A 27,241-nucleotide genomic window follows, 5' to 3' on the forward strand; every position below is an offset into this window, starting at 1 on the left:
GCCAACGAGCAGCACAGGATAAGAACAATGTCCAGAACACAAAAGATTCCAAGAAATAAAATCCAGAGAAAGAGAGAGAAAAGGAAGGTTAGTCAGAGCAGGCTCTCCTGAGAAGGATTCACCCTGATATCAGAACACCTCCGTATCATGGTTGTTCTGTGAGGATGAGCTCATGAGAGCTGAATAACAAAGTGTGGAAAGATCTCATCATGACATGGAAACAAAGAAAGAAAATACTTTTATACCATGTCATAGGCATCTTGACTGAATGGCCCTTGCCAGTCCTATGTACTCCAGATTTTTGTGTTGAGACTAGATAATATACTAGGTAAATTGCATTCACCACAAAGTGTTGCTTTATCAGAACACAAATTCTGTTTGAAAACAATATGTACTTCAACCTAGGTCCATGACAATCAAAATGTTAATTTTAAAAAACATAAGAGGGAGCAATAAAAATATGTAAATCATACTTATAAACCTAAAATAATACAGATAGCTTAAGGATTAGAAATAAAGGCTAAATATTGTTATTTTCTTCAACCAATTATTATTATTTTGTTACATTTTAAGCTTCATGTATTTAAATATTTGATTATTTAACTTTTACTTAGTTTTCTCCATTAGGTATTCTTCACAGTTCATATAATCATTTGTTCCAGCATATATTCACCTTCTATTTGGAATGCTCTAGTACCTCCCAAACACGTTTGTTACTGGGCCTGAATGCCATAACCATTTGCAAGTTTCTCCTAGCTAGCTGATTGATCTGCTCATCTAAGGGGCCTCAAATCTTTTGTTAAGCACCACCAGAGAAACTAATCAAATCTATGAATATTTTTTTGAGTATTGATTCATCCTTAGATCCTCTTCCTCAGCTAAACAATTACCCTTTAAATTCTTTTTTTTTTTTCAAGTTAAAAGAGGAAGTTTATTCCGCACTAACGAGTGAGATTCATTACGAAAGAGGGTAGAAAAACCAGGATTAGAGGAGAAGGAAGACCCAGCCGGGCTGTCTCAAAAGGGGAGAACAGCAACAGGTGCAGAGGTGAACAAGGCTTTTGAGGGGAGGAGTGGGAAGGGGTGGGGCCCAGGACACTTGGCACGCGCTGATTGGTGGTCCAATGTCCGGGGAATGTCCTGGTCGCAGATGCAGGTTATGTCATACTCCGCCCACCAGTTGGGGGAAGGGAGGGTCTATCAAATAAGGCTGAGGATGTGGTCCAATCAGTGGAGGTTTTATCCCTCACTTTCCTCTGCTGCATCTTCACCAGGAGATTCTGATGCATCCATCTTGTCTCCCGTGGCTTCTTCACCCTGTTCCATTTTAAGGAAAGCTTCATTCTCAGCTGTATCTTGCGACTTCAGCTCATTTTTCCTCTGAAATATGGCCAGCTAGTATTCTACTGATTTGTTCTGCTGGACACTTGCAAGAGAGCCCCTGGAGCTCTCTTTTGTAGCCTCCTTACTGTGACAAATCGCAATGAGACAGAAAACTACACACACAAAAAAAGCTACTACTGCAATCACAGGTGATGCTATGATGACTTTCTTGTAGTTCTCATATCCTGGCACTTCTTTTGTCAACTCATTTGATTCCTTCTCTTCCTGCTCCCCAGGGGCTTGCATCCTCTCATTTTTCCATTGTTCTGCATCCCACTCTGCTGCGTTGGACATCTTTACTTCCTGCTGCTCAGTGAGCAGTCTCATCAGAAGGCTCATAAGGGATGAGGCAGTGTCGCTATTTTTGTTTGAGGATGCCCTGTCTGGCTCAATTGTCAGCTCAGTGCTGGTGTTCTGCCGGCCTTGTAATACTTTCATGAGCGGTCTTTCTATTAAGAGTTCTTCATCACAAGGTGTGTTGGTCAGACATTCGGTATCACAATGCAGTTTGACTGTCTTTTAAATTGGCAGAGGCAGCAGGCCAAATGGTTATGTAAGGTAAGTTTTTCTAATTCAGGAGTCATCATGAGAATGTTATCAAGTGTTGTAAATGTCACTTGTGTTGTTCCCATGTATAAATATTTCAATGCTGGCAAATTAAGAGTCTCATGCTCCACCAACTGAGCTAGCCGGGCCAATGCTGGCAAATTAAAAAGATATGGATCTTGAAGAGTCATCAGGGGATTATTATGGGGAATTATATATTGTAAAAGAGGTAATAATTCAAATGCATTCCTTTCAATAAATTCTATTTTATTGCAGGACAAGTCCAAATACTGGAGGGAAAGCTGGCCTTCAAATGAATCTTTATGTAATTCAAATTATTTCCACTGAGATTTAGTTTCTCAACCAAATGGTATGACTTCCATGTATCTTTATCGATGTAAGAAATAGCATTTCCCTGCAAGTTTAAGACGGTGAAGGTGCCATTGTAGGTGCTGGGCTCTGGTACTGGCACTCTGTGGAGCCTCTGGTTTGAGCCAAAACCAATACACGACAGTGTCCCATTATTGTAGGAACAGAAGCTCATATATGTTCATGGTGGCATTCTGTTCAGTCATTGGAGGAACTGTCTCTGATGACTCTGGTTGCTGAGTTATTGTAACTTCCAGGTCAAACGATAGAACTGTGGCTGTGACTTCAGAAAAAGTTGGCTGCTGAACCTGAACAAGTTCTGGATGTTGAAGTGTCACCTCAGGGTGCTTTGGAGGAGCAATGGTCTGCTGCAGGGCTGTAGCATCAGCCTCCAAAGTGGGTTCTGGAGTGATGGTGAGCTCCAGGTCCAAAGGTGGAAAGGTTGGTTGCTGAGCCTGCACAGTCTCTGGTGGTGGAGGTGTCACCTCAGGGTGCTTTGGAGGAGCTGTATAGTCAGTCTGCTGCAGGGATGCCTCAGCCTCCAAAGTCGGTTCAGGAGTGATGGTGAGCTCCAGGTCAAATGGTGTGAAGTTTGGTTGCTGAGCCTGCACAGTCTCTGGTGGTGGAAGTGTCACCTCAGGGTGCTTTGCAGGAGCTGCATTCTGCTGCAGGGCTGTAGCACCAGTCTCCAAAGTAGATTCTGGAGTGATGGTGAACTCCAGGTCCAAAGGTGGAAAGGTTGGCTGCTGAGCCTGAACCGGCTCTGGAAGTGGAAATGTCACCCCAGGGTTTAGTGGAAGAGCTGTAGCAACAGCCCCCAAAGTATGGTCAGGAGTGATGGTGAGTCCCAGGTCCACAGGTGGAAAGGTTGGCCACTGAGCCTGAACAGGTTCTTGAAGTGGAAATGCCACCGCAGGGTGCTTTGGAGGAGCTGCATTCTGCTGCAGGGCTGTAGCCCCAATCTCCAAAGTAGGTTCTGGAATGATGGGGAGTTCCAGTTCCAACAGTGGAAAGGTTGGCTGCTGAGCCTGAACGGGCTCTGGAAGTGGAAATGTCACCTCAGGCTTTAGTGGAGGAGCTGCAGTCTGCTACAGGGCTTAGCAGCAGCCCCCAAAGTATGTTCAGGAGTGATGGTGAGTCCCAGGTCCACAGGTGGAATGGTTGGCCACTGAGCCTGAACAGGCTCTTGAAATGGAAATGTCACCTCATGGTGCTTTGGAGGAGCTGCAGTCTGCTTCAGGGCTTTAGCATCAGCCTCCGAAGTAGACAGAGCTGGGGACTCCTGCTGGGATGTAGGTTGTTCTTCTTTGGTAGACTTTGCATGATGATCAGAGACCTTGCTAGTAGCAGATGGTGCAATCTTCTTAGGGGGCTCGGAAGTTATCAAAACCCCCAGGTCCACATCTTTAACACCAATAGGCAAGAGTCAACGTTGAACTTCACCCCAATCTGGACGTGAGTCTGTTGCCTTTTGATGTGAAGGCTGAACTTCAACATCCATAGAAGACTTTGGAAGTTGACGTCGACCCTTCCCATGGATTCGCGAAGTTTGTATATTGGGAAGAGGCACGGGCGGTAGAGCTGAGCTCTTTGATGATTGAACTAATGCAGGATAGGGATGATGCTGATCTTGAAGTCCTTGGTGGTGGTCAAACAAAAATTTCAATGGCTCAGAGGACACTGTAGACTGAGTTGAGGCTTCTTGTCGGGGTGGAAGCTGAGCTAAAGCCTCCTGAGGATTCGGAGAAGGGGACTCTGAAAGAACAGCTGAAGCATCATGGTTGAGTGAAGAAAGCTCAATATTTGCAGGATTTTGCTGATCCCAAGATCAGGACATGGAGGGCCCCAGGGGGATGGAGGTCAGCAGGATAGAGTCCATAGCCAACTCCGGAATCAGAGCTGCCTGGACCTGCAGCCACAACAGCTGCCACAGGAACAGAAACCGTGGGGCCCACATGTGCAGCCCGGACATGACAGGCAGAGGTCCGGGGCACAGTGAGTCACCAAGGCGAATGGGGCAAGGAGAGTGACCCAGGATACTGGGGCACAATGAGCGACCCAGGACACTGGGGCACAACGAGCGATCCAAAATACTGGGGCACATACAAGCAACCCAGACAAGTGGGATGCAAGTACCATGCGCTGAGCAGGAGCCCAACAATTGGCAGCTATGTCACAATTGCAGTCCTGTCATGCATGTGCCCCTTAGCAACCAAGCACCCCTCCCCCACCTCAGGTTCTAACCTTTATTATCCTTGGGCCCAAGTGACTGTAGAGAAGTGAGCCTTTTCCCCAGAATCACCAGGGATCACGTGGTTCCTTTCACCTGCACAAAAGATAACTATCTCCCTCTGGGTCTCCCCTCACCACTCACAGTGAGGAATGATTTGGCCTGCACACTTGGGTGGCCACAGAGCCCAGAAATGGTGGGATGTGGGGAGGGGTGTCAAAGAAGGTGGGGAGTTGGAGGGTATTGAAGAGCTTTCCAAGAAAACCACAGGGCCTGGCATCTCAGGAAATTCAGGAGAGCTAGTCCAGTCTGGCAATCTGAGCTCCTCTTCAAAGCTGAAATCTGAGAGAGTCTTCCTCCCAATGGTCATACTGCTTCCAGGAAGAGTAGCTGACAAATACTTGAGGAATAGCAGGCCTTCAAATGAATCTCCCTGTAATTCTTTCAAACGTTTTTCACTGAGAATTCTGGAGAGCTGCTGTAGGTGCTGTGCCTCCTGAAGCTGCTTTCCCTGCAGTCACTGGCCGAGTCGTCCTCTTCCATCTCCTCCTGATAATGGGAGTCCTCCTCGACCTCTCCCCCTCCTCTTCCTCAGCGTCCTCAGAATCCAGGGTCTCCTCTGCGTCGCCGTCCTCCTCCTCCTCCACTTCTCCTTCAGGGTCAACGTGCACCACACACCACGTGGGTCTGAGCCAGGTACCCCTTATGGCCCCAGGCACTCGGGGTTGGGTCGGGGGGAGGGTGGGCACCCTTTAAATTCTTAAAAGCAAAATCACATTTTCCCCAACTATTCCCAAGTTACTACTTATAGACTATTTTTTCTTTTTATTGAACTTATTGGGATGATACTGGTTAACAAAATTATGCAGATTTTAGGTGCACAATTCTACAATGCATCATCTGTTCACCATCCCAAGTCAAGTCTCTGTCTATCACTGTTTATCCTCCCACACCCTCCTCCACTTCTTCCCACCCTCCCTTCCCTAGGCAATCACCACACTGTTGTTTCCTTCCTTCCTTCCTTCAATAAGTGTTTATTGAGCATTTCATATATTCTTGAAATTTTCCTAAATAAAAGTAATACAAAGATGATTGCAATACAATACCTTCCCTCAAGTGACTGATGACTGAATATAAAATATCCAATTTTTTTACAATGCAAATATTGAACCACATTCTTTGTGAAACTGGCAGTTGTGGGACATGTAAACTTAATCTAGATGATGTTAGCCAAATAGAGAAAGATGAGTGGAGAGGTAGAAATGGAAATCAAACCTTGGCCAGACCACTGAAGACATGAATATGTTTTGTTAAATGAGAAAACTGAACAAGTCAGCTTTATGTAGAAATATGAGATGATTCAAAATGCAAGGAGAGATTTTACAGGATTTCATGTGATTCTGAACACAGCAATTGTCCATTAGCCCAATGAGGAGCTAAGGCTTCAGTAGGAAGTTCTTTGTCTCAAACTAACCCAGTAATTCTATCAGGAGCAAAAACTTTTAAAAAAAAATGTTATCATCTCTGTGTGCTGCATTAGAGGTACAGGTCTTGGAGGCTAACATTACTCATATAACTGCTGCACTATGTATCCTTCTCTTTTCCTGAAATCATTTCAAAAAACTAAAATAAAGTGAAAAGAAATGAGCTTTCCTGACTGCTCAGTTTAAGTTTAACTCATTTAAAATCACACATGGGAAGTCTATGAAACAGCATACAGAGCTCTGTGGAGAAAAAGATATTCAGAAAAACACAAATTTCCCTAGGCAGCTGCCAATCCAACACTTCTCTTTGGGATAGTTGTAGATAATCATCTGTGGTGGAAACCATATTTCTTGGGCCAATAAACACAGGAAATAACAAAATGGAAGTGGGGAAAATTAACCACTGTTGGGAAAAAAATGAAGCTTTTGGTTTTACTATTTGACAAAAATACAAATAAAACAGATCAGAGTAGTTTCTGAACATTGCCTCCCCACCCCACTACTTTTAATTCATAAAATAAAGTTCTAATTAAAGATGAAAATACTGTAATTTTTTATTATTTTTTCTAAATAAGTTCTAAGTACTACTACAAAGACCTAGGGGTGAGGGGTGGGGTCAATGGGGAAAAAGGGGGACATCTGTAATACTTTCAACAATAAAGATGCATTTTTATAAAATATTGATTCAAAAAATATAGACAATATTATAATTAGTCTTATTAAATATTTTAAAATTTTAATCTATATAGCACTATATAAAATATATTGCCTATTTTAGATTACATATCTTTTTACTTTGTAAATATAAATATCTGCAAAAATATAATATGCTTTTATGGAAGTACTTTTGGTAGTCTCTGGACAGATACATTGTTTTTATAATTTTCAGCAAATATATGAATGAGTAGCTTATTTCTTTGAGATTAAATAACTGCTTGCTTTTTGGAAGAATTCCTCTCCTCTGAAGAGAGCTCACTGCATACCCAAGTTTTCAACTTATTACCAGATTTATAATGCTGCTATTACGATAAAATGATGAGATGAAAATACATGCTAGATATTTGGCATGCAAAGGAGCAATTTTATGCCAAAGTGTTTATTCGACAACTATGTTTTCTTAAAATGGAACTTGATTTACCAAGCCTCATCAGTAACGTGCACTAAATTCTTAAAGAATGAAACTAAAAACACAACAAAAATATATATAATACTGGTCCTAATCTCAGGGGGGCCTCTGGTATGTTTATAAAGAAGATGTAAGTCTTAGTTTAGGACTAAAGAAACAATTATAAAAGATATTGTAAAATTGAGAATTTCTAACAATTTGCCAATTTGGTAAGTCCACTTAAATAAAAAGGAAAAGGAAAAATTAAACAAAGGCTATACATACAGATGTGTATATGTGTATGTACGAGTGTATGAATATGTGTGTAGGTGTGGTAAGTATAAAGTAAATAATAGAAATATTTTTGAGAGATTAAAAAATATATCCATACATAAAAATAATATTAGTGAATTATTATTCTCTTTTGGAATAACCAATTTTGTTTCTCACTATAAAATACATACTTTAAATGCAATTTCATAGTGAGGTTAAATTAAGTTATCTTGGGTCCTACAAATAAATGTGTTCCCTCAACAAACATGTATTGAGCACATATGGAAGCCAGACACTCCACAGTGTATATACCATAGCCCATCTTTCTGGTTTGGAAGACCAACATTGATTGGCTCTAGTTTCCTTATGGAAACATGACCTCTCAAGCTTTCCATTCCCTATTAACCCTCACTACTCACATATTTGGTTTAATGTTCCCTCTTTTGTTCTAGGATCAGAATATCTTTGCATTAGAAAATTTCAATGGCGATACAGTAGTTTGTCCCTTTCTACTGATAAGTATTTAATTTTCTTAATATACAACAACTAGTTTGTCTAACCACTTGTTGATGAACATATAGATTGTTTCATGTAAACCATTCAGTATTTTGCAACCAGAAATAAGATTGCTCAAACATTCTTGAAAGAAAAAAAAAAAAGAGTGCAGTAGGAAGAGCGGTATAAAAGGCAAAGCAGGGAACATTTAGGGCAGGGTAAACATTCTGTATAATACATAAGGGCAGATACATGCCATTATACATTTGTCAAAAGCTATAGACTGCACAACACAAAAAGTGAACCCTTATGTAAATTATAGACTTGCAATATGTTCGTAATAGAGGTAACTGTGTTAAAAAATGTAGTGTAGAACTGCATTTTCCTTGGCTCCAAAGTGCATATACAACAATGGTTCTAAGACACAGTTTCAAATAAAAACCACCCAAGGAGCTCTATAATTGTTTTCAGTGCCCCAGGCTATCAAAAAACCTGGTAACATCATAGTCTCCAGGAGTGATGCCCAAATAGGTGCATTTACTTCCAAGTTCTCGAGATGATTCCAATGTTAAGTGGAGGTTAGAAATCACTGATATAACAAAATAATGCCATATTTAAAGACAGATGAAGCACTGTCATGGGTAAACATTGTGGTAAAGTCATGAAGGATCTTCTGGCAGCGTAAGAGAACAATGTGTATTTGTTATTTATGTATCAGTGGGGAAAATATGAAGGACCATTTCTTTTTTATTTACATCTGAGAGGGCCCTGGTAATTAAACATAATAAAATGGTAATAATTGCCATTTAAATTTAATATATTTTATTGATTTTTACAGACAGGAAGGGAGAGGGATAGAAAGTTAGAAACATCGATGAGAGAGAAACATCGATCAGCTGCCTCCTGCACACCCCCTACTGGGGATATGCCCGCAACCAAGGTACATGCCTTTGACTGGAATCAAACCTGGGACCCTTCAGTCCACAGGCCGACGTTCTATCCACTAAGCCAAACCAGCTAGAGTGCCATTTAAATTTAAATGGTAATAATTGCCATTTAAATTTAAACGGTTAATTAAAATTTAAGTTTACCCATTATATTGGAAAATTGCATTTTTAAAACCACTTCTGATAAACCAAATGAGACTACTGATAGAGAAAAATAATGACAACAATCAAATTCAGAAAGTTTCCCAGTAAAATTCAATAAATAATGTGTGAGCAAATTAAACTGCTACCTCAAACTGGTCAAGATTTGACCTAAATGTAGTTCTTTGTAATTCAGTAAAGCAGTAAGATAATTGTTTTATGCATTTGTAGAGTTCTTCCTTATATTTTTTTTACTTAGAAGAAGTTCATAAAAGCATTCTTAAGAGACTATATATTTTCAACACCAAATTTTCTGATGCATCTGTAAATCTAAATAGTTATTAAGTCATATAGTGTGGCTTTCTCTAAATCACTTAAGTATTATTTAAAAGGAAAAATCATATTATTGTCTTAAGTACACCACAATTAGCATTTTAGGATTTTTACTTCTCATCCCATTCATCTTTCTCTTTGCTAAAAGAGTTTTATTCAGTTATCTCCTACTTGATATGTATTTTTGTGTGTATAATAATAGAATATTTGTTTGGAATGAAAGAAGAGACATTTTTGTGATATGATAGTTAGATTTCATTTTTAACCTATATTTTTCGCTTGCTGCAAGGAAGTGCTAACAACATAGTTATACCTCCAGTACATTACATAAAATTGCTAGTCTCATATTTGTAAAATTCCTGATCAAAATTTATAAAAGAAATGGATTATTATTTTTTTAATGAGGGAAAGAGGATGTTATTTTGCTTGAAAAATATGTATCCTGTTTAATAAATTCTTTCCTAATAAGGGTTAGGATTTAAAACTCAAAGCAGAATAAGAACACACATTTCCAAAATGATGAATTACTGACACGGAAGCACCTTTGAAGCTTCAACTCATCTGAAAGCCAACAGCAAATGTGTATACACCCTGCAAAGATCTTTGACACTAAAAACTCCTGCCGGCCTCACCCCCGATCACCTCCCCCACCCCAATCGGGGGCAGGCAGCTGGACCCCACCCATGCACAAATTCATGCACTGAGCCTCTGGTATGTTTATAAAGAAGATATGTTAAAAGTCACACTCTTGGTAATGGAGAAAGGAGATGGAGGGAAGGATTAGAGATGGAATAGAAATTGGTGAATGTAGAAGTGATAAGGTGAAAAGGAGTAGGGATGGGCAAGAAAGGGAGAGGAGAAAAGATAGATAGTTGGGGTGGAATTAAGAAGCGGAGAGACATAGGAGATGCAAAGTGGGACTATGATGAGGAGAGATGGTAGAAAGAACAGAAAGCAATGAGGAGAGGCAAGGGGATGAGAAGACAAGGTGAGCATTTAATTATGAGACCAAATGCTATAAAGCAATATTGGCAACTAAAAATGGTAAGAAATAATGATAAGATGTGACTATGCAAATTCTTTGGTCCAATTTCAATTCTCACCCTCATCAAGACATGTCTATAGTTTTTAGCTTGTATTAGATGTGGGAAAATCAGGAAAACCAATTTTGTTTTAAACTTGAGAAGCTCCCACATCCACTAGTATCAGTGTTGCTAAACATGAGTATAAGTAAAAGTTGAATAAATTAATAAATGAGTGAAATATAACTCTGGGAGTGATTCATTTGAATTTTGAATTTAACGTCAACACAAATGAAAGGTATTAAGCTTCCGTGCATGACACTATATGAATATTTTAAGGTCAAGAAATGACATTTCTTGGTTCATTAATGTTACTTATTGATAATATAACATTGATTATGTATAAATGATGTATTAAAATGTCATATAATTAATTTTAGGAATTGGTAATCTATGAAGAATACTAAATATAACTATGTATAACACTGAATGTAAGGGTTCTAAAGTACTGGTAAAGAAGTTCTCCCTTTGGGCCAATTATATTTCTTCCTACTGTTATTCACAAATGTTTAAACGCTTTGGACATTCCTCAGAAGTCTGGCACATCGAATGGAAATACAAGTTCCATATGTGGGCATGACTGCCGGTGTTGAATTCTTATAGCTTAGGATCACTTTTATATCTTGGGCCACTTATTCTTTATATTCCACATACTGAAGCAAATAATGCACTTGGAGAAATGTGTGCTTTATTTTTGTCACAGCTTGATGGAACAAAAAGAGTTGAGCCAGGTGTGGGTGAGGGGACTTGTTGACCCAGGAGAAGCTTTCTGTGAAGTGGTGTTAGTGTTGACAAGGCCTGAGACCCAGGCCCATTGGAGAACAAGGGAGGCTCATAGGTTCAGGGAGGAGCCATCAAAGGGCTGAGGCTGAGGAGTCCCAGATGGTAAGTGTGGGCACGAAGGACAGTTCTAAGAAGTAGCAGATGGCCTCATAGAAAGAATGAAAATCTATAAGCAATAAATCTAGACAAAGAAGGCAATTCATAGAATACGAATTAGGTATCTGAACAGAGGAAGAAAGACCAAGGGACAGCATTTATGAGAAAAGCAAGACATGCACACAGCCTGAATCCCCACTCTGCTCTTTACTAGCTGGATCACCTGGGGCATTCTCTTTCTCAATTTCATCAGATATTAAATGGAGATAAAAACTAATGGGGTTATTGGAAGAAGTAAATGAGGTAACATTTGTGAAGTTGATTTGCAAATTGATAAGCTCTATAAGCATGGCATTTATTTTTAGGTAAATGCAAATTTCTTAATGGAGATGAAAGAATTTATGCCCCAAAGCTAATTTTATCTGTTATCTTTTTGAAGTAGGGTAGATGATTAATTCTTAAGATTTGTATCTTGAGGAAATTTGAATTAATATGCAGCTGTAAAAAATAATTTCACATACTTTTTACCCAGTTTCACCCTAAGGTAACATCTTTTAAAACTGTAGTACAATAGACAATGATACATTCAAGATACAGAACATGTCCATCACCAAAAAGATGTTTAGTGTTGCCTTTTTATAGCCACATCCACCTCCTTCCTACAACAACCCCACCCCCATTCCTCAACCCTGGCAATCATTATCCATTTCTCTAATTTGTCATCTAAAATATATTATATAAATTGAATCATAAGGTTGCTTTTTTTCCACTCAGCATTTGGTGCAACAAGAACTCTCATTACTGCTGGTGGGGATGGTCCAGCCAATTTGGAATGCAGTTGGACAGTTTCTTACAAAACTAAACATACTCATACTATACAATCCAGGAACGGCACTCCTAGGTATTTACCCGAATGAACTGAAAACTTATGCCCACAAAATACCCGAACATGGATGTTTATAGATGCTTTATTTGCCATAATTTGGAAACAAATAAGGACTCCTTCAATACGGGAATGAGTAAATAAGCTATGGTACATTCAGATAATGGAATATTATTTAGTGTTAAAAATGAACTATCAAGCCATGAAAAGACATGGAGGAAGCGTAAACACATATGAAGTGAAAGAAGCCAATTAGAAAAGGCTACATACTTCATGATTCTAACTATATGACATTCTGGAAAAGGCAAAACTATGGGGGCAATAAAAGATCAGTGGTTGCCAGGAGTTGGAGAGACAAGTGATTTTTTAATTGCATCCTGGATATTTTGGATATTACATTATGAAAATTTGTAGCCCTTTTTTTAGCATTCAGTCCCCTGTTGAGGTGTATTATGAGGACTGCGTGTGAGTGCGCGTGTGTGTGTGCGTGTGTGTGTGTGTGTGTGTGTGTGTGTGTGTGTGATTAGCTTTATTCTGGGTGTCACTGCCACTATCTGGTAAAAGGGGGGAGAGACTGACTCTGTCAATTTGCAAACTGGTGGAGTGGAAGTTCAGCTCCCAATCCACACCTTCTTAAAGGCCAGAGTGGGGCACTGACTCGCAGCATCTCCTTGACTCTTCCTGGGGTATAAGATCAGTTCCCTGCTGGGCCCTGTGGACACCAGAGAGGGGGCATAGGAGACCTCACACTACTGTGTTACTGCTGTATGCATAGCTCTCACTTGCCCTTCTGAAACCAAAGAAAGGGAGGGCAAGTGGTGTGACCATTAGCCCTGCCTTGCTACTACCTCGTTTGGCCTCTTCATTCACACGGGGGTTGAGGCATGGCTCTCTACTGGGCCCTGTTGACACAAGGGGTGGAAGGCCAAGAGTCAAATACCCTCTTCACATCACCTCATTCTGCTGCCTCATTGATGCAGAAAAGGGATGGAGGCTCAGCTCCTCCCTGGGTCCTGCTGCCCAGAGCAGATGAGGAGTAGGAGCGCCCAGGAACTCGGTGTTAATTTTGTTTCAGCCAGGTTAGTGTGGGAGTCCACTCAAAGGGCCTTCCTGGCAACACAAGTAGGGCCATTGTGGAGTGCTTACGAACCCTGACTTAGACCCTAACTTGTTCATCTTCAGTGATGTCAGATCTGGTAAAGACTCAGCTCCCCCCGCCCCCCTTATACTATAGAGGAGGGAGGTGTGAAGCCTACTGGTGAGTAATCTCACCTTTCACTCTACTATTAGGTCTCATATTTTTATGTTTGTGTTTAGCTGAAGTGGGGCAGGTAATGCAAAATGGTATTCTATTGTTAGGCTATTCTTTTCCTGGTCCTTCAGCTAAGAACAGGCTTTCCTGTGAATTATGTAAGTCTGGGCCTATGCAGCTTCAGAGGCAGGCTTCAGTGGTGCACTGTTCCCAGATATGTGTGAGGCAATGAGGAAGCTCAGAGACCTCATCAGCTTGTCCTTCAGCAAGTCCTGAGGTTCCTGGGCTTTCTGCTTTTCAGTGTCTTGCTATGTTTGCTGTTGTGATATGACAAGGGATTTTTAGTGGTAAGAGTGAGTGTTTGGGAGGAATGGGACTACTGTATTTTGGCAGAAACAACAGATTTACTTTGAAGAACAAATTTTTAACTCCTTTTTATGTATAGAGCACTTCATAACCTACACACAGTCTTCTCAAAGCCCAGGTGACAACTGTGTTCAGAGTTTATGGGAACAATTTTTTTTCCATTTTCTAACCCTCTCACTTGTTTCTGCTTGCCATTGGGATATTTTCTTCATACAACATGCTAGATTTCCTAACAGTTGAAACCTGGAATATTTTTTCAAACTCTTTAATTTCAACTATAAATTTATAATACTGATTTGTCGTCATTTTGACTACAATTATTGCTCGCTGATATGGATTCATCTTAAATTAGTAAATTGTAATGTTAAAATGGGAATATAAAATTAAAAAGTGTCAATGTGCTGCATGCTTTCATTAAAATATCCTATCAATACATTTATTATCCTCCTATTCCTTCCACAGATTTATTTGAAAACAGAAAAATGTAACATGGAGCATGGAAATTTCACAAATATTTTCTCCTAAATAAATGGGTAGTTGATCCATTAAGTAGCTGGCTACAATTTTTATGCCTGGTCTTAATTTTTGCATAAGGTATTGTTGAGCCCAGAATTTATCACAGATGCCAAAGCCAAGAGTATACAAAAAGAATACAACCAAAAAACCTGTGATAATATCTGTTTCTGGTACACAATGCAGGTCAATATTTCTCCAGTATTATAGAACATAAATTTATGAACACATCTTCTTTAATGATTGATATTTCATATTGGACCTCACCAAAATATTACATATTTTTACCAAGATACCAAAGCTATACTCTTTAAGCATGCACCACACAGCAGTTATGTTCCATATCACCTTTTATTTTTTTCAGTGTCACAGAAAAAATTTTATCTTTCAATTTCATCAACTGCTGAGATTTTGTTTTTGTACTCCACCTAGAGAAAGGGAAAAGATTGACTGTATAAGAACTATATCTTCATCTTCTATCCAGTGGCTCTTGAAACTGTGTGCACATTAGAACTAGCTGGGAACTACTAAGAAATCCTCAAGCAAGGCTGTACCTCCAGGGATGCTGTAAAGGGGGAGGGGGGTGCAGGGGGGGAGGGGCTGTGCATGATGTGTGGAATGGCTTCCAGCAGATTCTAGAGGCACCCATTTATTTCATGCACCTTGTAGATGTTTAAATCTGTAATTGTCTTTACAAAATGGAGATACATTAGATTGAAATATTGGGAATTCAGTCAATAAGTATGAATGAATTACATTACTGAAAAAAAACACATAATTTTTGTAAATAAGGAAAAATTTTTAAAAATCAAATTTTAGCATTTATATGTGCCTACTGGCCATTGTAATTTACAATCAAATTAGCTCTTTATTGTAAATAAAATAAACAGGGTTTTCCTCTCTTTTTCTCCCTGGCATGTTAATTTAGAGGTTCCTTTCCCCATGCTCTTTAGATATTCTCTATGTAGCACCATTGAATGTGATATAGTACAGCTTTCCAAGGGTCTATTAAGAATCATAGTAACTCATATGTACATTAAATCCAGCCAGCTGGGCCCAGTACTGTATGGCTCATTTAGTCTTATGGTAAGCAAGTATTTTGGAAATCAGGATAGCTCAGGAACTTGGAATCAGACAAACATGATACCTATAAACTTGGATTCTTCTTCTGTATAACTATTTAATCACACACACACATCTGTTTGCCTCACTAGGACTTAGCTCCTAATTTAGTAAATTGATGCAGTGACCTCTCAGAGATGCTGTTCATATTAACCAATTAAGTTGGCAAATTTCCTTGACCAGGCAAATTGATAAATAAATGCCATGTAGTGGAAACATCACTGTAGCTTTTCTTTCTGAGAAATGGCCTCTATGATGAATATTTACCAGGAGGTAAAAAAAAAAAAAAATTGCCAAACCTAATCAAATTGTCAGTAAAGACAATCAAGGATCTACCACATCCAAGGTAACACAGTGTATAAAACATACTCTTAAATTAAAAGTATAGTGTATAAGCACCATGCTTTCAATAGTTTACAATATAATTAAAGAGAAAAAATATATAAGTAATAAATACCTAAAGGTAGAAGGTGCTCTCTACAATTAGAGTAAATTCAATAGAAGATATTATTTTTCTATTGCTATTGTAACAAATTATCACAAGCCTAGTGGCTTAAAACAACAAAAATTTACCAGAATTCTGGAAGTCAGAAGTACAAACTATTTTATTGTGTTAAAATCAAGGTGTCAGAAGGGTTGTATTCCTTTCTGGAGGCTCTAGAGCAGGGGTCCTCAAACTTTTTAAACAGGGGGCCAGTTCACTGTCCCTCAGACCGTTGGAGGTCCGGATTATAGTTTAAAAAAAACAAAACTATGAACAAATTCCTATGCACACTGCACATATCTTATTTTGAAGTATAAAAACAAAACGGCAAAAACACCCGCAAGTGGCCCGCGGGCCGTAGTTTGAGGACGCCTGCTCTAGAGGAGAATCTGTTTATTTCATTTCCTGCTTCCAGATACCCCCTTTCACGATTTCAAAGCCAATGGCATCAGGCTGGGTCTTTCTCATACTGTCATCTCTCTTTCTCTTTCTTCTGCCTCCCTCTTCCACCTATAAGCTTGTGTGATTACATTTGGATCTACGTGAAATATTCAGAATAATCTCCCCCTCTCAAGGTCAGCTGATTAGCAACCTTAATTCCGTTTGTAACCTTGATTTCCTTTTGCCATATAACGTTACATATTCACAATTTACAGGGCTTAGAATATAGGCATCTTATGCAGGGGTAGGGGACCTGGAAGACAGAGTTGGAGACATTATCTGCCTATCACAGAAGGTAAGTGAGCAGAAGCATTGGCTGGAAACAAAAGTCCATATAGAGGAGAGGAAGATACTCTGATGAAGCATTGTAGGATCAAGTTGTAGAGATTTCTGAAAGATAAATGAAGGGTTTTAGATTTTATCTAAATGGCCATTAGAAATGTGTAGCTGAAGAGAGAAATGATCAAAGCAAGGAGGGCAAGAAGATAAAGGAAAAAGTACTGTGCAAGTGAAATAAGAAGCAAAGCAGACCTGATGCAGGAGACCATGTAGGGGTTCTGGCTGTGGTTCAAGTGTCTTATGGTAATAGCTTGGGCCAGTGTGATGGAAGCAAGAATCATTGATTGAGTTTGGCAGGTAAGATGTGGAAATATACATGGCTGTGATATTGCAAACCTAGGAAAGTGGGAAAATTGTTGGTACCACCATGGCAATATTTTGTAATGAGGAAAGTCATTAGAACATGAATTCTTAACAGAAAATATGAAAGATATACCTCTGTCCCATACATGCATAGCCACTCCCATTTTCTAGATCCCGCACACGAGTGTCACATTGGTTACAATTGATGAACATCATAATCACCCAGTATACATTCTATACATTTGGACAAATGTATGACATGTACCTATTATTATGATAGCATACAGAGTATTTTTACTACTCTAAAATCCATAGAACAGAAATATGAAAATGCACATAATTATAGCACCTTCCATTTAAGGTGTACATGTTATTGTAATGACTTCTGATCTGAGATCTCTTAGACCCAAGATATTTTCTTTTAATTTGTCAAAAGATCTAATGGTTATAGAAAATGAAAATTTATTGGAGTGATACATTTACTTGTAAGTCTTCATAGGCTAATTAAAATATTAACAGCAGCAAGCACTTTTATAGTAATACTAAGTGCCAGGGACCATTGTAAGTGCTTTATGAATGTGAACACATTTAATCCCCACAGTGACATTAGGTGGGTACCATTATTCTCCTATTTTTCACAGATGAGGAAGAAAGGCATAGAAAAGTTAAAGAAACTGATCTGGTTACACGGCTAGTGAGTTGTAGAGCTAGGATAGAAAGCCAGTCTTAAGCTTTCATACTCTTCAGGAGGGTGCTGTCTTTTCTTGACTTTTTTGCCCTTACACTACATATTTATGATTATAAGAATCTCCAATTGATTCTTATGTGGGTGGGGAGTAATGGGAATTAAGCTGTTATTGTGAGTAAATTATATTGACATTTTTTCTCAAAATTCAAAGTTCATGAATGAATAGTAAATAATAGAAGAGGTTATTGGTGGTTAAAAAAAGAAAGGTTGTGAATCACTTGTTAATGTGAAGGGATGGGCTCACTTATTATTTGACTAATGATATCCATTTTGGATGCAAAAACAATGCAGGTCAGAAAAAAATGGAGATTATGGTTCTTTCACCTCAAAGAGAAGAGGTAGAATGGAAACGTCATTAGAGACCCTAATGCAACCTGGGATAGTCTCTCTAAGCACTTGTGAGAATGTACCATGACATTGGGAGAGAGAGACTGCAAGGACCAGTTTGACATAGGTAAAACTGCAACTAGTTACTGTTGAAGCTGGTAGGTAACAACAGATAAGATTCTTATCTCCTCATCTTCTCAAGCTCTTTCTTCAATTGTTCCCCAGGGGGCTCTAAATTCAAGCTCAGAGACCCAGATAGCTGCCTTATCCTGTCTGAAAACTGATTTTCACAAGTAAAGTTATCAGTTCTGAGTTTAGAACACTAAGATTTTTGGTCTAAGTTATGAGAAGTACTGACTCCACTTAAGTCTGTGATTTTCTTTGAAATATTTCCTCAGGTAATATAACATTCAACTTCCTTGACCCTCCTCTCATTCAGAGTCATGCGGGCATAATTTTATTAGCTGTTTCTCAATTCATATCCCATAAAACTGTTGCACATGTCACTTGCCTTCTGTTGTCCCCCTTCAAATTTAAACAAATTTCTTTCCTTATATAGACTCATTTCCACATGGAGTTTCATTATGACCTCCTGGAATGACAAATTAGCCTTAATTAATATATGTGTTCAGACTTTTTATACTGCCAAGCATTTTCCAGCTGGCATCAGTGATAACTGTTTTATAAACTATAACTTTTAATAATCTCTAGTTTTAAATATGCAAGCAGTGTCTTCCAACATGCACAATTACAAAATGTCCTTGCTTAGAAAATAATCATTTACATTTAAAATCAATACACTCTTCACATATGAAGCAAATGTATTTTCCTTGAAAATTTCAATAACATATACAAAGAGGAAGTATAAACAAACAAAAAATCACAATGAAAAATTTATGAGGTTTATTTACCAGTGATGGCGAACCTATGACATGCGTGTCAGCACTGACACGCGTAGCCATTTCTGATGACATGCCGAGGATGAAACATTTGCTGCTCCTGAGGATGAAACATTTGCGACTAGAGTCTTGGAGTTAGTTTTTTCCTCAAAGTGACACCCTACCCGAGTTATGCTCAGTTTATTGGCGATGTTTGACACACCAAGCTCAAAAGGTTGCCCATCACTGATTTAAACCAAAGAAAAGGGGGAAGGAGGAAGAGAGGAAGAAATAAAGAATAAAAGGAAGATTATCTGTATTAAAAGATTATTTATAGAAAAATAAGCCAGTCAGAGGAAGATAAGTATCACATGATCTCACTCATATATGGAATCTAATGAACCAAATAAACTAATGAACAAAATAGATTCAGAGACACAGGAGCATGGAACAGACTGATGAATCTCAGAGGGAAGGCAGGGGTGGGAAGAGACTAACCAAAGAACTTATATTCATACTAGAGGCCGGGTGCATTAATTCATGCATGGGTGGGGTCCCTCTGGGTGACCTGTAGGGATCGGGCCAAAACCCACAATCCAATGCTGCCTGCAGCTCCTACCTGCTATTCCTGCTCATCCCAGCCCCACTGTGCCTGCCATGGGCGCTCGCTCCCAATCCTCCCAAGGGGATTGGCATGCGGGATTGGGCTGAAACCAGCTCTCCAACATCCCCCGAGGGGTCCAGGATTGCAAGAGGGTGCAGGCCAGGCTGAGGGACCCCACCGATGCATGATCGGGCTGGGGAGGGATCTTGGGAGGGCTCCAGGGCATGTCTGGCCCATCTTGCTCAGTCCTGATCAGCCAGACCCCAGCAGCAAGCTAACTTACCAGTTAAAGCATTTGCCCCCTGGTGGTCAGTGCATGTCATAGCGAGCGGTTGAGCAGCCTTAGCATATCATTAGCATATTATGCTTTGATTGGTTCGGTTGTTCTGCCTTTCAGTCTATTTGCATATTACCCTTTTATTATATGGGATATGCATAACCCATGGACACAGGTAATAGTGCAGTGAAGGCCCGGGGGTGGGAGGAGTGCAGAGTGAAGGGGGTTACTGGGGAAAAGGGGGGACATCTGTAATACTTTCAACAATAAAATTTAATTTAATATATTTGTAAAGTCTAGCCAACAACTAGATGCATGCCTCATTAATAGACTATTTCCACCATATTAGATACATATTATACAGCTGTTGGAATAAAGCACAGGGTGCAAAAGTAGTTATTTAATTTGTTTACAGATATTTTACTATGTACTTAATCAATTATATTTTTATTTCTTCTGGCCTAAGATATCATGAAAAGAAATGTTTATTTTTCCTGCTTCATCTGAACTTACTGCAGGTTTACTATAAAAACTCATGTCCCTTACAGGATGATATGAAACAACAGCCCCCTTCCCCCAAACACATACATACACCATCAAAATATAATAATAAAATATAATAATAAGAAGAAGTTATTTGGAAAAATTTGGTTCATGTCATATTGGAACTATAGCTGACTCTATAAACACTGCCATATCTTTATTAGTATCTTTAATGCAAATTTTTCTTTAATCCTTCAGTCTCTATTCAGGTAGCTGCAAAGCATCTAGCAATGCAACATGATCTAGTTTGAGAAATTCCTATGTAAGGTCCAATTTAGTTGACAGTACATGTTGTTCCCTATGTTATGAGAATAGGAACAGTTGATAAAAGTTCTTATATATACATATCTTCACACACAATTAATCACATTTGTATATTATATATATATATATATATATATATATATATATATACATACACACACACACACACACACACACACACACACACATACATACAATGTTGAAACTGGTGTTTAATGAGCATAAAATGCTCCATGTGAATGAAGTATCTTAATACTCTATCAAGACATCCTATATAATAAAGAGGTAATATGCTAATTAGACCGAACAGCAGAATGACTGTCCGGACGACCTTCAGGATGACCTTCTGGATGAAGCTGGGGCTGCGAGGGCCAAGGCAGCCAGGGCTGCAAGGGCCAAGCCCCTTGCACAAATTTCGTGCATTGGGTCTCTAGTAATAAATAAAATAATATGACTTTAAACCACATGTTATGAGAATAAATATCATTTTAATTTTTATTGAATGTATACCACAACTTTAAATACAGGGGTTCTTTGGCAAACACTTCAATGTAAGCTGCAGAATGTGAAACATCAATTACCTCTTTCCACTTAGGTTTTTCAGTTGAATATGGTAAAAAGACCTCAGAAATCCAACTCCCAATAGCTTCCACTCCCCTCCCAAGTATGATACTCATTTGGTTGTTTGCCTTGGTAACAAAATTAACCTTTTGAATACCAGTTGAATTATAAACTGGAAGAGTTCAGTGATTACTTTTGTAATGTGGAAACACTTTGAAGAGTATCTGTCTATAAAATACAAAACTGGGTGCCTTCATACCAACGTACTGATACTAAGTAGAAACCTTGACTGAAGGAAATCAGGGCTACAAGTAGATTAGCAGGTTTCTATAAATATTAATTGCTTTTTTTGAATACTTAAGCAAAAACAATAAATAAAACCTAGGAAAAAACCTCACACCAAAGGGATAGTTTAATTTCCAATATATTTCAAAGGGAAGCATTAGAGAGGAAAAAAAAGAATGAGATATTCAGATAATTTTTACCTATTTGTGTACACATGAACCTTTTAGAGTCTTAGTTTTTTTTTAATAGATTTCTTATCTGAAACTATACAAACCTTATGAACTTCCTTAAAAGTAAAAGATGATCCGTAGAAGTAACCATGCAGATTTGCAAACATGCAAGTTGAAATAAATGCAAGTTTGTAACAGCACAATTTCAAAAAACAGAACATTGGAATAGGAGAAAAAGATCAATAACACTGCTTTTAAATTCTCTACTTTGCTTTATATTTCACATATCAACCACATATGCTAGACTGGTCTGAATCTATAAGACTCCATGACCAAAGAGGAAAGTTTGAACAATCTGAGGAGTCATTAACTTCATGGTAAGCACTGTTCACCTTCTCTCCATTGACCATTTCATACCTCCAATTGGAAGAGTACCTCTGGCATATAATGGTAATAAGACTAGGTTCAGAAGGGCATTTATTAATTTATTTTTATGTAAGCATTAGCCCTAAAATTATTTGAAAATACAAGATATCAGGCTTTATGTGATTCACTTTTCACTGTCATAATGTCTATATTCTTTGATAATTGTTTTCATTATGACCAACTTTTCACTTTAAAAGAAACACAAGTTATACACAATTATGTGTAATCCCTAAAAATAGCAATATTTTAGAGGCATTAATTTTAATTAAACATCTATAATAAATTGATGTTAGAACTTCAGAAGCAGTTCATTATTTTCAATTTCAATTTTTATTATTTTCTATTTTGTATGTTCTCAGCTCATTTATTTTGAAGAAAATGTTAGGAAATGAATAATAGTTATATGAATATCACTAATTTTGTAAGAAGGCTTGTCATGATAAGTAACCGGTTTATAATAGTTTATCTCTCAATTGATACTTGAATTAACTTAGCCACCTGCATTTTACTAGTAAAACTAGGCAACCTTGAGAGTGCAATACATTTTAATAAAGCAAAGACATACCTAGAAGAATATAAGAACACTCCTTTACCATCTGCTTCTGATTTGTTTCAAGGATTATGTGGTTAAAAGGTAAATTAGAAATGTAACAGTAGAATTGAGTATAGAATCTACAGAAAAATTAATGCCCCGTACACTTAAATCCAAGAGGCAGGGTGATTTAGTATTGAGGCTAAGAACATGCTTTTGGAGGCCTAGCATCTGAGTTTGATTCTTAGTTCCACAGCCTTCTGTTTGTTCAAGACGTTTTACCTCTTTGAGACTCATCTAAAAAATGGAAATAATAACACATCTCTTTAAAGCTATGCTGAATGGGAAAAGAAATATATATTCTTAGTAGAGTGCCTAGCACAAAATAGGGACGGCTATTAAATTATTAATCTGAAAAAAGATTTTGTTCTGAAGGAAAGGAAGTGTAGAGAGCATAATAAGTAAAGGCCGTATTTGGCTTCTGATCAACATACCTGTCCATGTTTCTCTTTAGATTTTACACAATATACATGGTTTGGCAGTGGATGTCCCTGACACATTATTGGGAAGGATTTGCAAAGCCCATCTAGTATCAACTGGAATGACTGTCTGGACCTTTTTTGTCATATCTGCACATATCACAGAGAGAGTTGAGAAGTAACTGTCTTCTCATGAATGTTTCTACTTCTCCCATTCTAGGTTGCTCTCTACATTTCCTTCCTATTCTGGGTCTCCTACCTCAGCTGCATCTTCTGGGAGTTTGGCCACCTCTGTCTTCTCAATTTTATCACAGAAATCTGAAGCTGAGAATATCCTTGAAAATCAGCAGCTTTATATTAATGTTCCTTTAAAACCTGTAGGAAACAAAACTATGGTTATCAAGTACTTAAAAAAGCCTTTGTACACTAACACTTGAGAGGACTTTAATAGAAGTACTGACTTGTTCTTCTCATGAGGGAAGACTATTTTACATTTTTAACTCTTGCCTACTAAGAGTATATAGCACTGGTAAGAAACATTAGTAGCAGGCTCTGATAACCACCATTCTACTCTTTGTTTTCACAACTTCCACTTTTTTAGACTCCACATATCAGTGATATCATACAGTATTTGTCTTTTTCTGTCTGGCTTATTTCACTTAGCACATGGACCTGGATTTAATTTTATCCCTTCACTTACTAGTTATATAACCTTGCATAAAGCTCTCTGAATTCAAGTTTTAGAATCTGCTTAAGGGGAATAACCACAACTCCTTAATAGGGTTGCTGGGAACAAAAATAAGATATTATGGAACACCCAGCATATAATTAGCAATTATACTTTACAGTAATCTGTAGATGCATACATTCACATTGGGTTATTGTACAAATTAAATTTGGTATAATGATTGAATACAATATCTAACATGCCATAGATACTTAAATATGTATTTATCCATTCAGTATGTAAGAGAGATACTGACTCTCCATAAAACTATTGCATGTATTAGAACTTCCAAGTTCATTCATGCAAATTTTATTGTCCCCATTTTTAAGGATAATACAATGTCCACATTTATTAGACCAAAATATATAATTCATGTTGTCTGAAGAACACAAATGGATATATTTGGGATATATTTGAAATTGGGAAAATCTTATCAATGTTTTTAGACTTACAAATCCATTCACTAGATTAATTTTGAGACACAAATATGACCCCATGATTTCCCTGCTTAAAACATTTCAACAGTTCCCCTGTATCACCTACCAAATGAATTCCATACCACTTAACGTAGTGTGCACACTTTGTATTATTTCATTGTTTTCTGTCACTCTTTAATTTCCTCTCCCTACATTCTCTGCCCCTCACTGTTTGATCTGGTAATTGCTCACTGCTTGTATCTCCCTAGATATATTGCTCTTCCTTTGGCCTTGGATAGGCTATCTGCTCTGTCGGGAATTCCCACGTCCTTTTTAATCACTTAGTTCTTACTCATCCCTTAAAACTAAGCCCAGATGTTCTCTTCTCTGAGATGTTCCAACCACCTGCACTCACACTTTCTTCACCACATCTCTCACTACAATGTTAGCATCTCTGGGTGGCCGTGGTTATTTACCTCCGGGTTCCCCAGCCTAACAGTGCATAGGAAAAGGGTTCAACAAATGACTGTGGAATTAATTAGATAAACAAAGCCCAGAGAGTTTATGCAATCTGCCTGAAGACACATAAGTAAGTGTTGCCCTTAGGAATAAATTCCACTGCAATTTTTGTCTTTAAAGGCCAGGGAAAATAATAGCAATAGAATATAAAACAGTATAATATATAAATATAATAATTAGATTAAAACAACAACCTTTAGTACTTTTCTGTCCATGTGAAAAAAAAAGTAAAAAGAAAAGGCATTCACCTGTAAAGAGGCAGGAGACTTTTAAAAGATGCTAAAATATAAAACAACACTAATCCCATCTGGATAATTTATTAGTTAAAACAAATCTATGAGAATATAATCCTAATAAAGAGGGAATATGCTAACTGACCCTCATGTCGTCGCAAAGATGGCAGCGCCCACAGCCAATAAGGAGGGAATATGATAATTGACTGCCCCGCCCTCAAAGATGGTGGTGCCCACAGCCACAAGATGGTGGCACCCAGTCCCTTTAGCACTGCTGGCGCGCCTGCCTCAGGAGTCCCCCAGTCCCCTCAGCCCCCCAGCCGCCTCGGGCCGGGCCGAGGCGCAGGCAAGCCTTGGATGGCAGCTACCCAGCTTCCTAGGGCCGGCCCGAGGCACAAGCAAGCCTTATATGGTGGCTGCCCAGCCGCCCAGGGCCACCAGAGTCTCAGGTAACCAGGGCCGGCCTAGGCTTGCACTGCTGACAGGGGCAGCAGCAGAGGTGTGATGGGGTGTCACCTTTCCCTGATCACTGGGTCGCCTCCTGCCCCTGAGGGCTCCCAGACTGTGAGAGGGGGCAGGCCAGGCTGAGGGACACACCCTCCAGTGCATGAATTTTCATGCACTGGGCCTCTAGTAAACATATAATTACCAAAGTAGTGTTTTCCTAAAACAAAAGAAAAATTCGTTCATAACATATGAAGAAAAATACGTAACTAGACTTCTCTTTCTATTTATTTTTTTAATGTTGTTTCTCATGGAAAAGCTAGGAAACCTAAGCTGAATAGTGCAGAAAAATAAATTAAGTGAACACTGGTATATTTACAAGCCAAACAGAAAGAAAGCAGCTCTTGCTTGTGCAAACAAGGAGATTAGCAGGAAACATTACAGACAAGCTGCTCTGAGAGGGGATTAAAATCAGCAGTAAAGCAATTAACAGCTCTGATCATTTTTGAGTAACCTAAAAACACCTTGCTGGGTTGAAGCATGCATTTATCAGTCATTCTTTACCTGTCCAAGTATGAGGACAAATGAGTCAGAATGGCAAACAAATAGGTTACATTAAGCAGTGATTCATAATAGTTGAAATTTATCATCAGAGTCTACTTCTTGTGTAACACACACTTATTACATCCAAAATATTCTAAGGAATCCAATGCCAAGTTTTAAGGCACTGTAGTTTGAATTAACATCAAAAAAAATGTTATGGAAAAAGTCACACTAGACATGGGCTTAAAGACACCGCTTCTAACAGTTAGCAGACTTGTGGCTTTATACAGAGTGAAGGAAACACTTATTAATTCCCTCATCTCATTAGGATGAATCAATATGAAGTTCTCAGGGAGTTCTAATGGTGCTTCTTAGAATTCAGAGCGGGTCCATGATCATAAAATAAAAGCAAAATACACTATAAAAAGTGTTGTTGGTGGTATTTTTGTTTGTTTTAGGATGTGTTGTTGTGTTTATTTTTTTTTGGGGGGGGGCAAGGTTTTTATTTGTTTATTTGCTATGATTTATAATTATATCAGTCCTCAAATAAAGTCAAAGACAATATAGGCCCATGGCCTGGGTCAATTATAAAATTTTGATGTATGACAAAAGAGAACACAATTGCTCAGGACATATATTTTCTGCTGTCATTTCTGTTAAAAACAAATTTCAAATGGAAAAGAGTAAAATGAAAACAACTGAGAAAGATGCAGTCTTAGATGGATGAGGAAATTAAAAATCAATTTCTCAGGCTGTCTACTGAAGTTGATAAATTGTATCCACACTATGGTAATGATCCAAGTTACAAATAATAGCAGAATCACTTATTATTATGATTTTCATTTTGAGTATGATTGTAATTATTACTTGAAATCAAGAAGAAAAGGGGAGAAGTGTCAAAAATTGGAGTTACAAAGAAAAAGCAATGTCATTATGGTTTAAGCTGGAAACAAGAGGGCAATGAAGGGAACACACAGCAGTCAGATGCTTTATTGAGGCAAGTCATAAGCTATATGCTCCGAGGCCTAACAGGATAAAACTGGCACCACGGGTGTTCAAGTTTTTAAAAAAGGAGACCTTTTAAAAAGATCTTTACTGTTGAAAGTATTACATATGTGCTTTTTCCCCATTGACCTCCCTTCTGCCCACCCTTTCTCCCCAAGCCTTCACCACCCTGTTGTCTGTGCCCATGGGTTGCACATATATGCATGCAAGTTGTTTGGTTGATGTCTCCCCACCCACCCACCCATCACTACCTTCTCTCTGAGATTCCATAGTCTGTTCCATGGTTCTAT

At 38.4% G+C, this 27,241-nt stretch overlaps 1 protein-coding gene and 1 long non-coding RNA gene across 2 annotated transcripts in view; both read right to left on the reverse strand.

Annotated features, from left to right (window-relative positions):
- Positions 1 to 1,320: 1,320 nt before the first annotated feature.
- Positions 1,321 to 5,071, reverse strand: LOC129148756 (leucine-rich repeat-containing protein 37A2-like). Its single transcript, XM_054714336.1, is given in 7 exon segments — positions 1,321 to 1,904; positions 1,907 to 2,266; positions 2,269 to 2,464; positions 2,466 to 3,386; positions 3,503 to 3,702; positions 3,742 to 4,030; positions 4,979 to 5,071. Coding segments are annotated over 7 exon segments (2,568 nt in total). The 3' UTR covers positions 1,321 to 1,395.
- A 13,490-nt stretch (positions 5,072 to 18,561) lies between these two features.
- LOC129148853 (uncharacterized) overlaps positions 18,562 to 27,241 on the reverse strand; it is a 170,353-nt gene continuing 161,673 nt past the window's right edge. Inside the window, exons 3-4 of the long non-coding RNA XR_008555843.1 lie at positions 23,324 to 23,439; positions 18,562 to 18,637 (exon numbers count right to left, since the gene is read on the reverse strand). This is a non-coding gene — a long non-coding RNA (uncharacterized LOC129148853). The remainder of the gene's footprint in view (positions 18,638 to 23,323; positions 23,440 to 27,241) is intronic.

This window comes from Eptesicus fuscus, chromosome 4 (assembly GCF_027574615.1).
Source record: "Eptesicus fuscus isolate TK198812 chromosome 4, DD_ASM_mEF_20220401, whole genome shotgun sequence".
In the NCBI taxonomy this organism is placed as follows: Eukaryota; Metazoa; Chordata; class Mammalia; order Chiroptera; family Vespertilionidae; genus Eptesicus; species Eptesicus fuscus.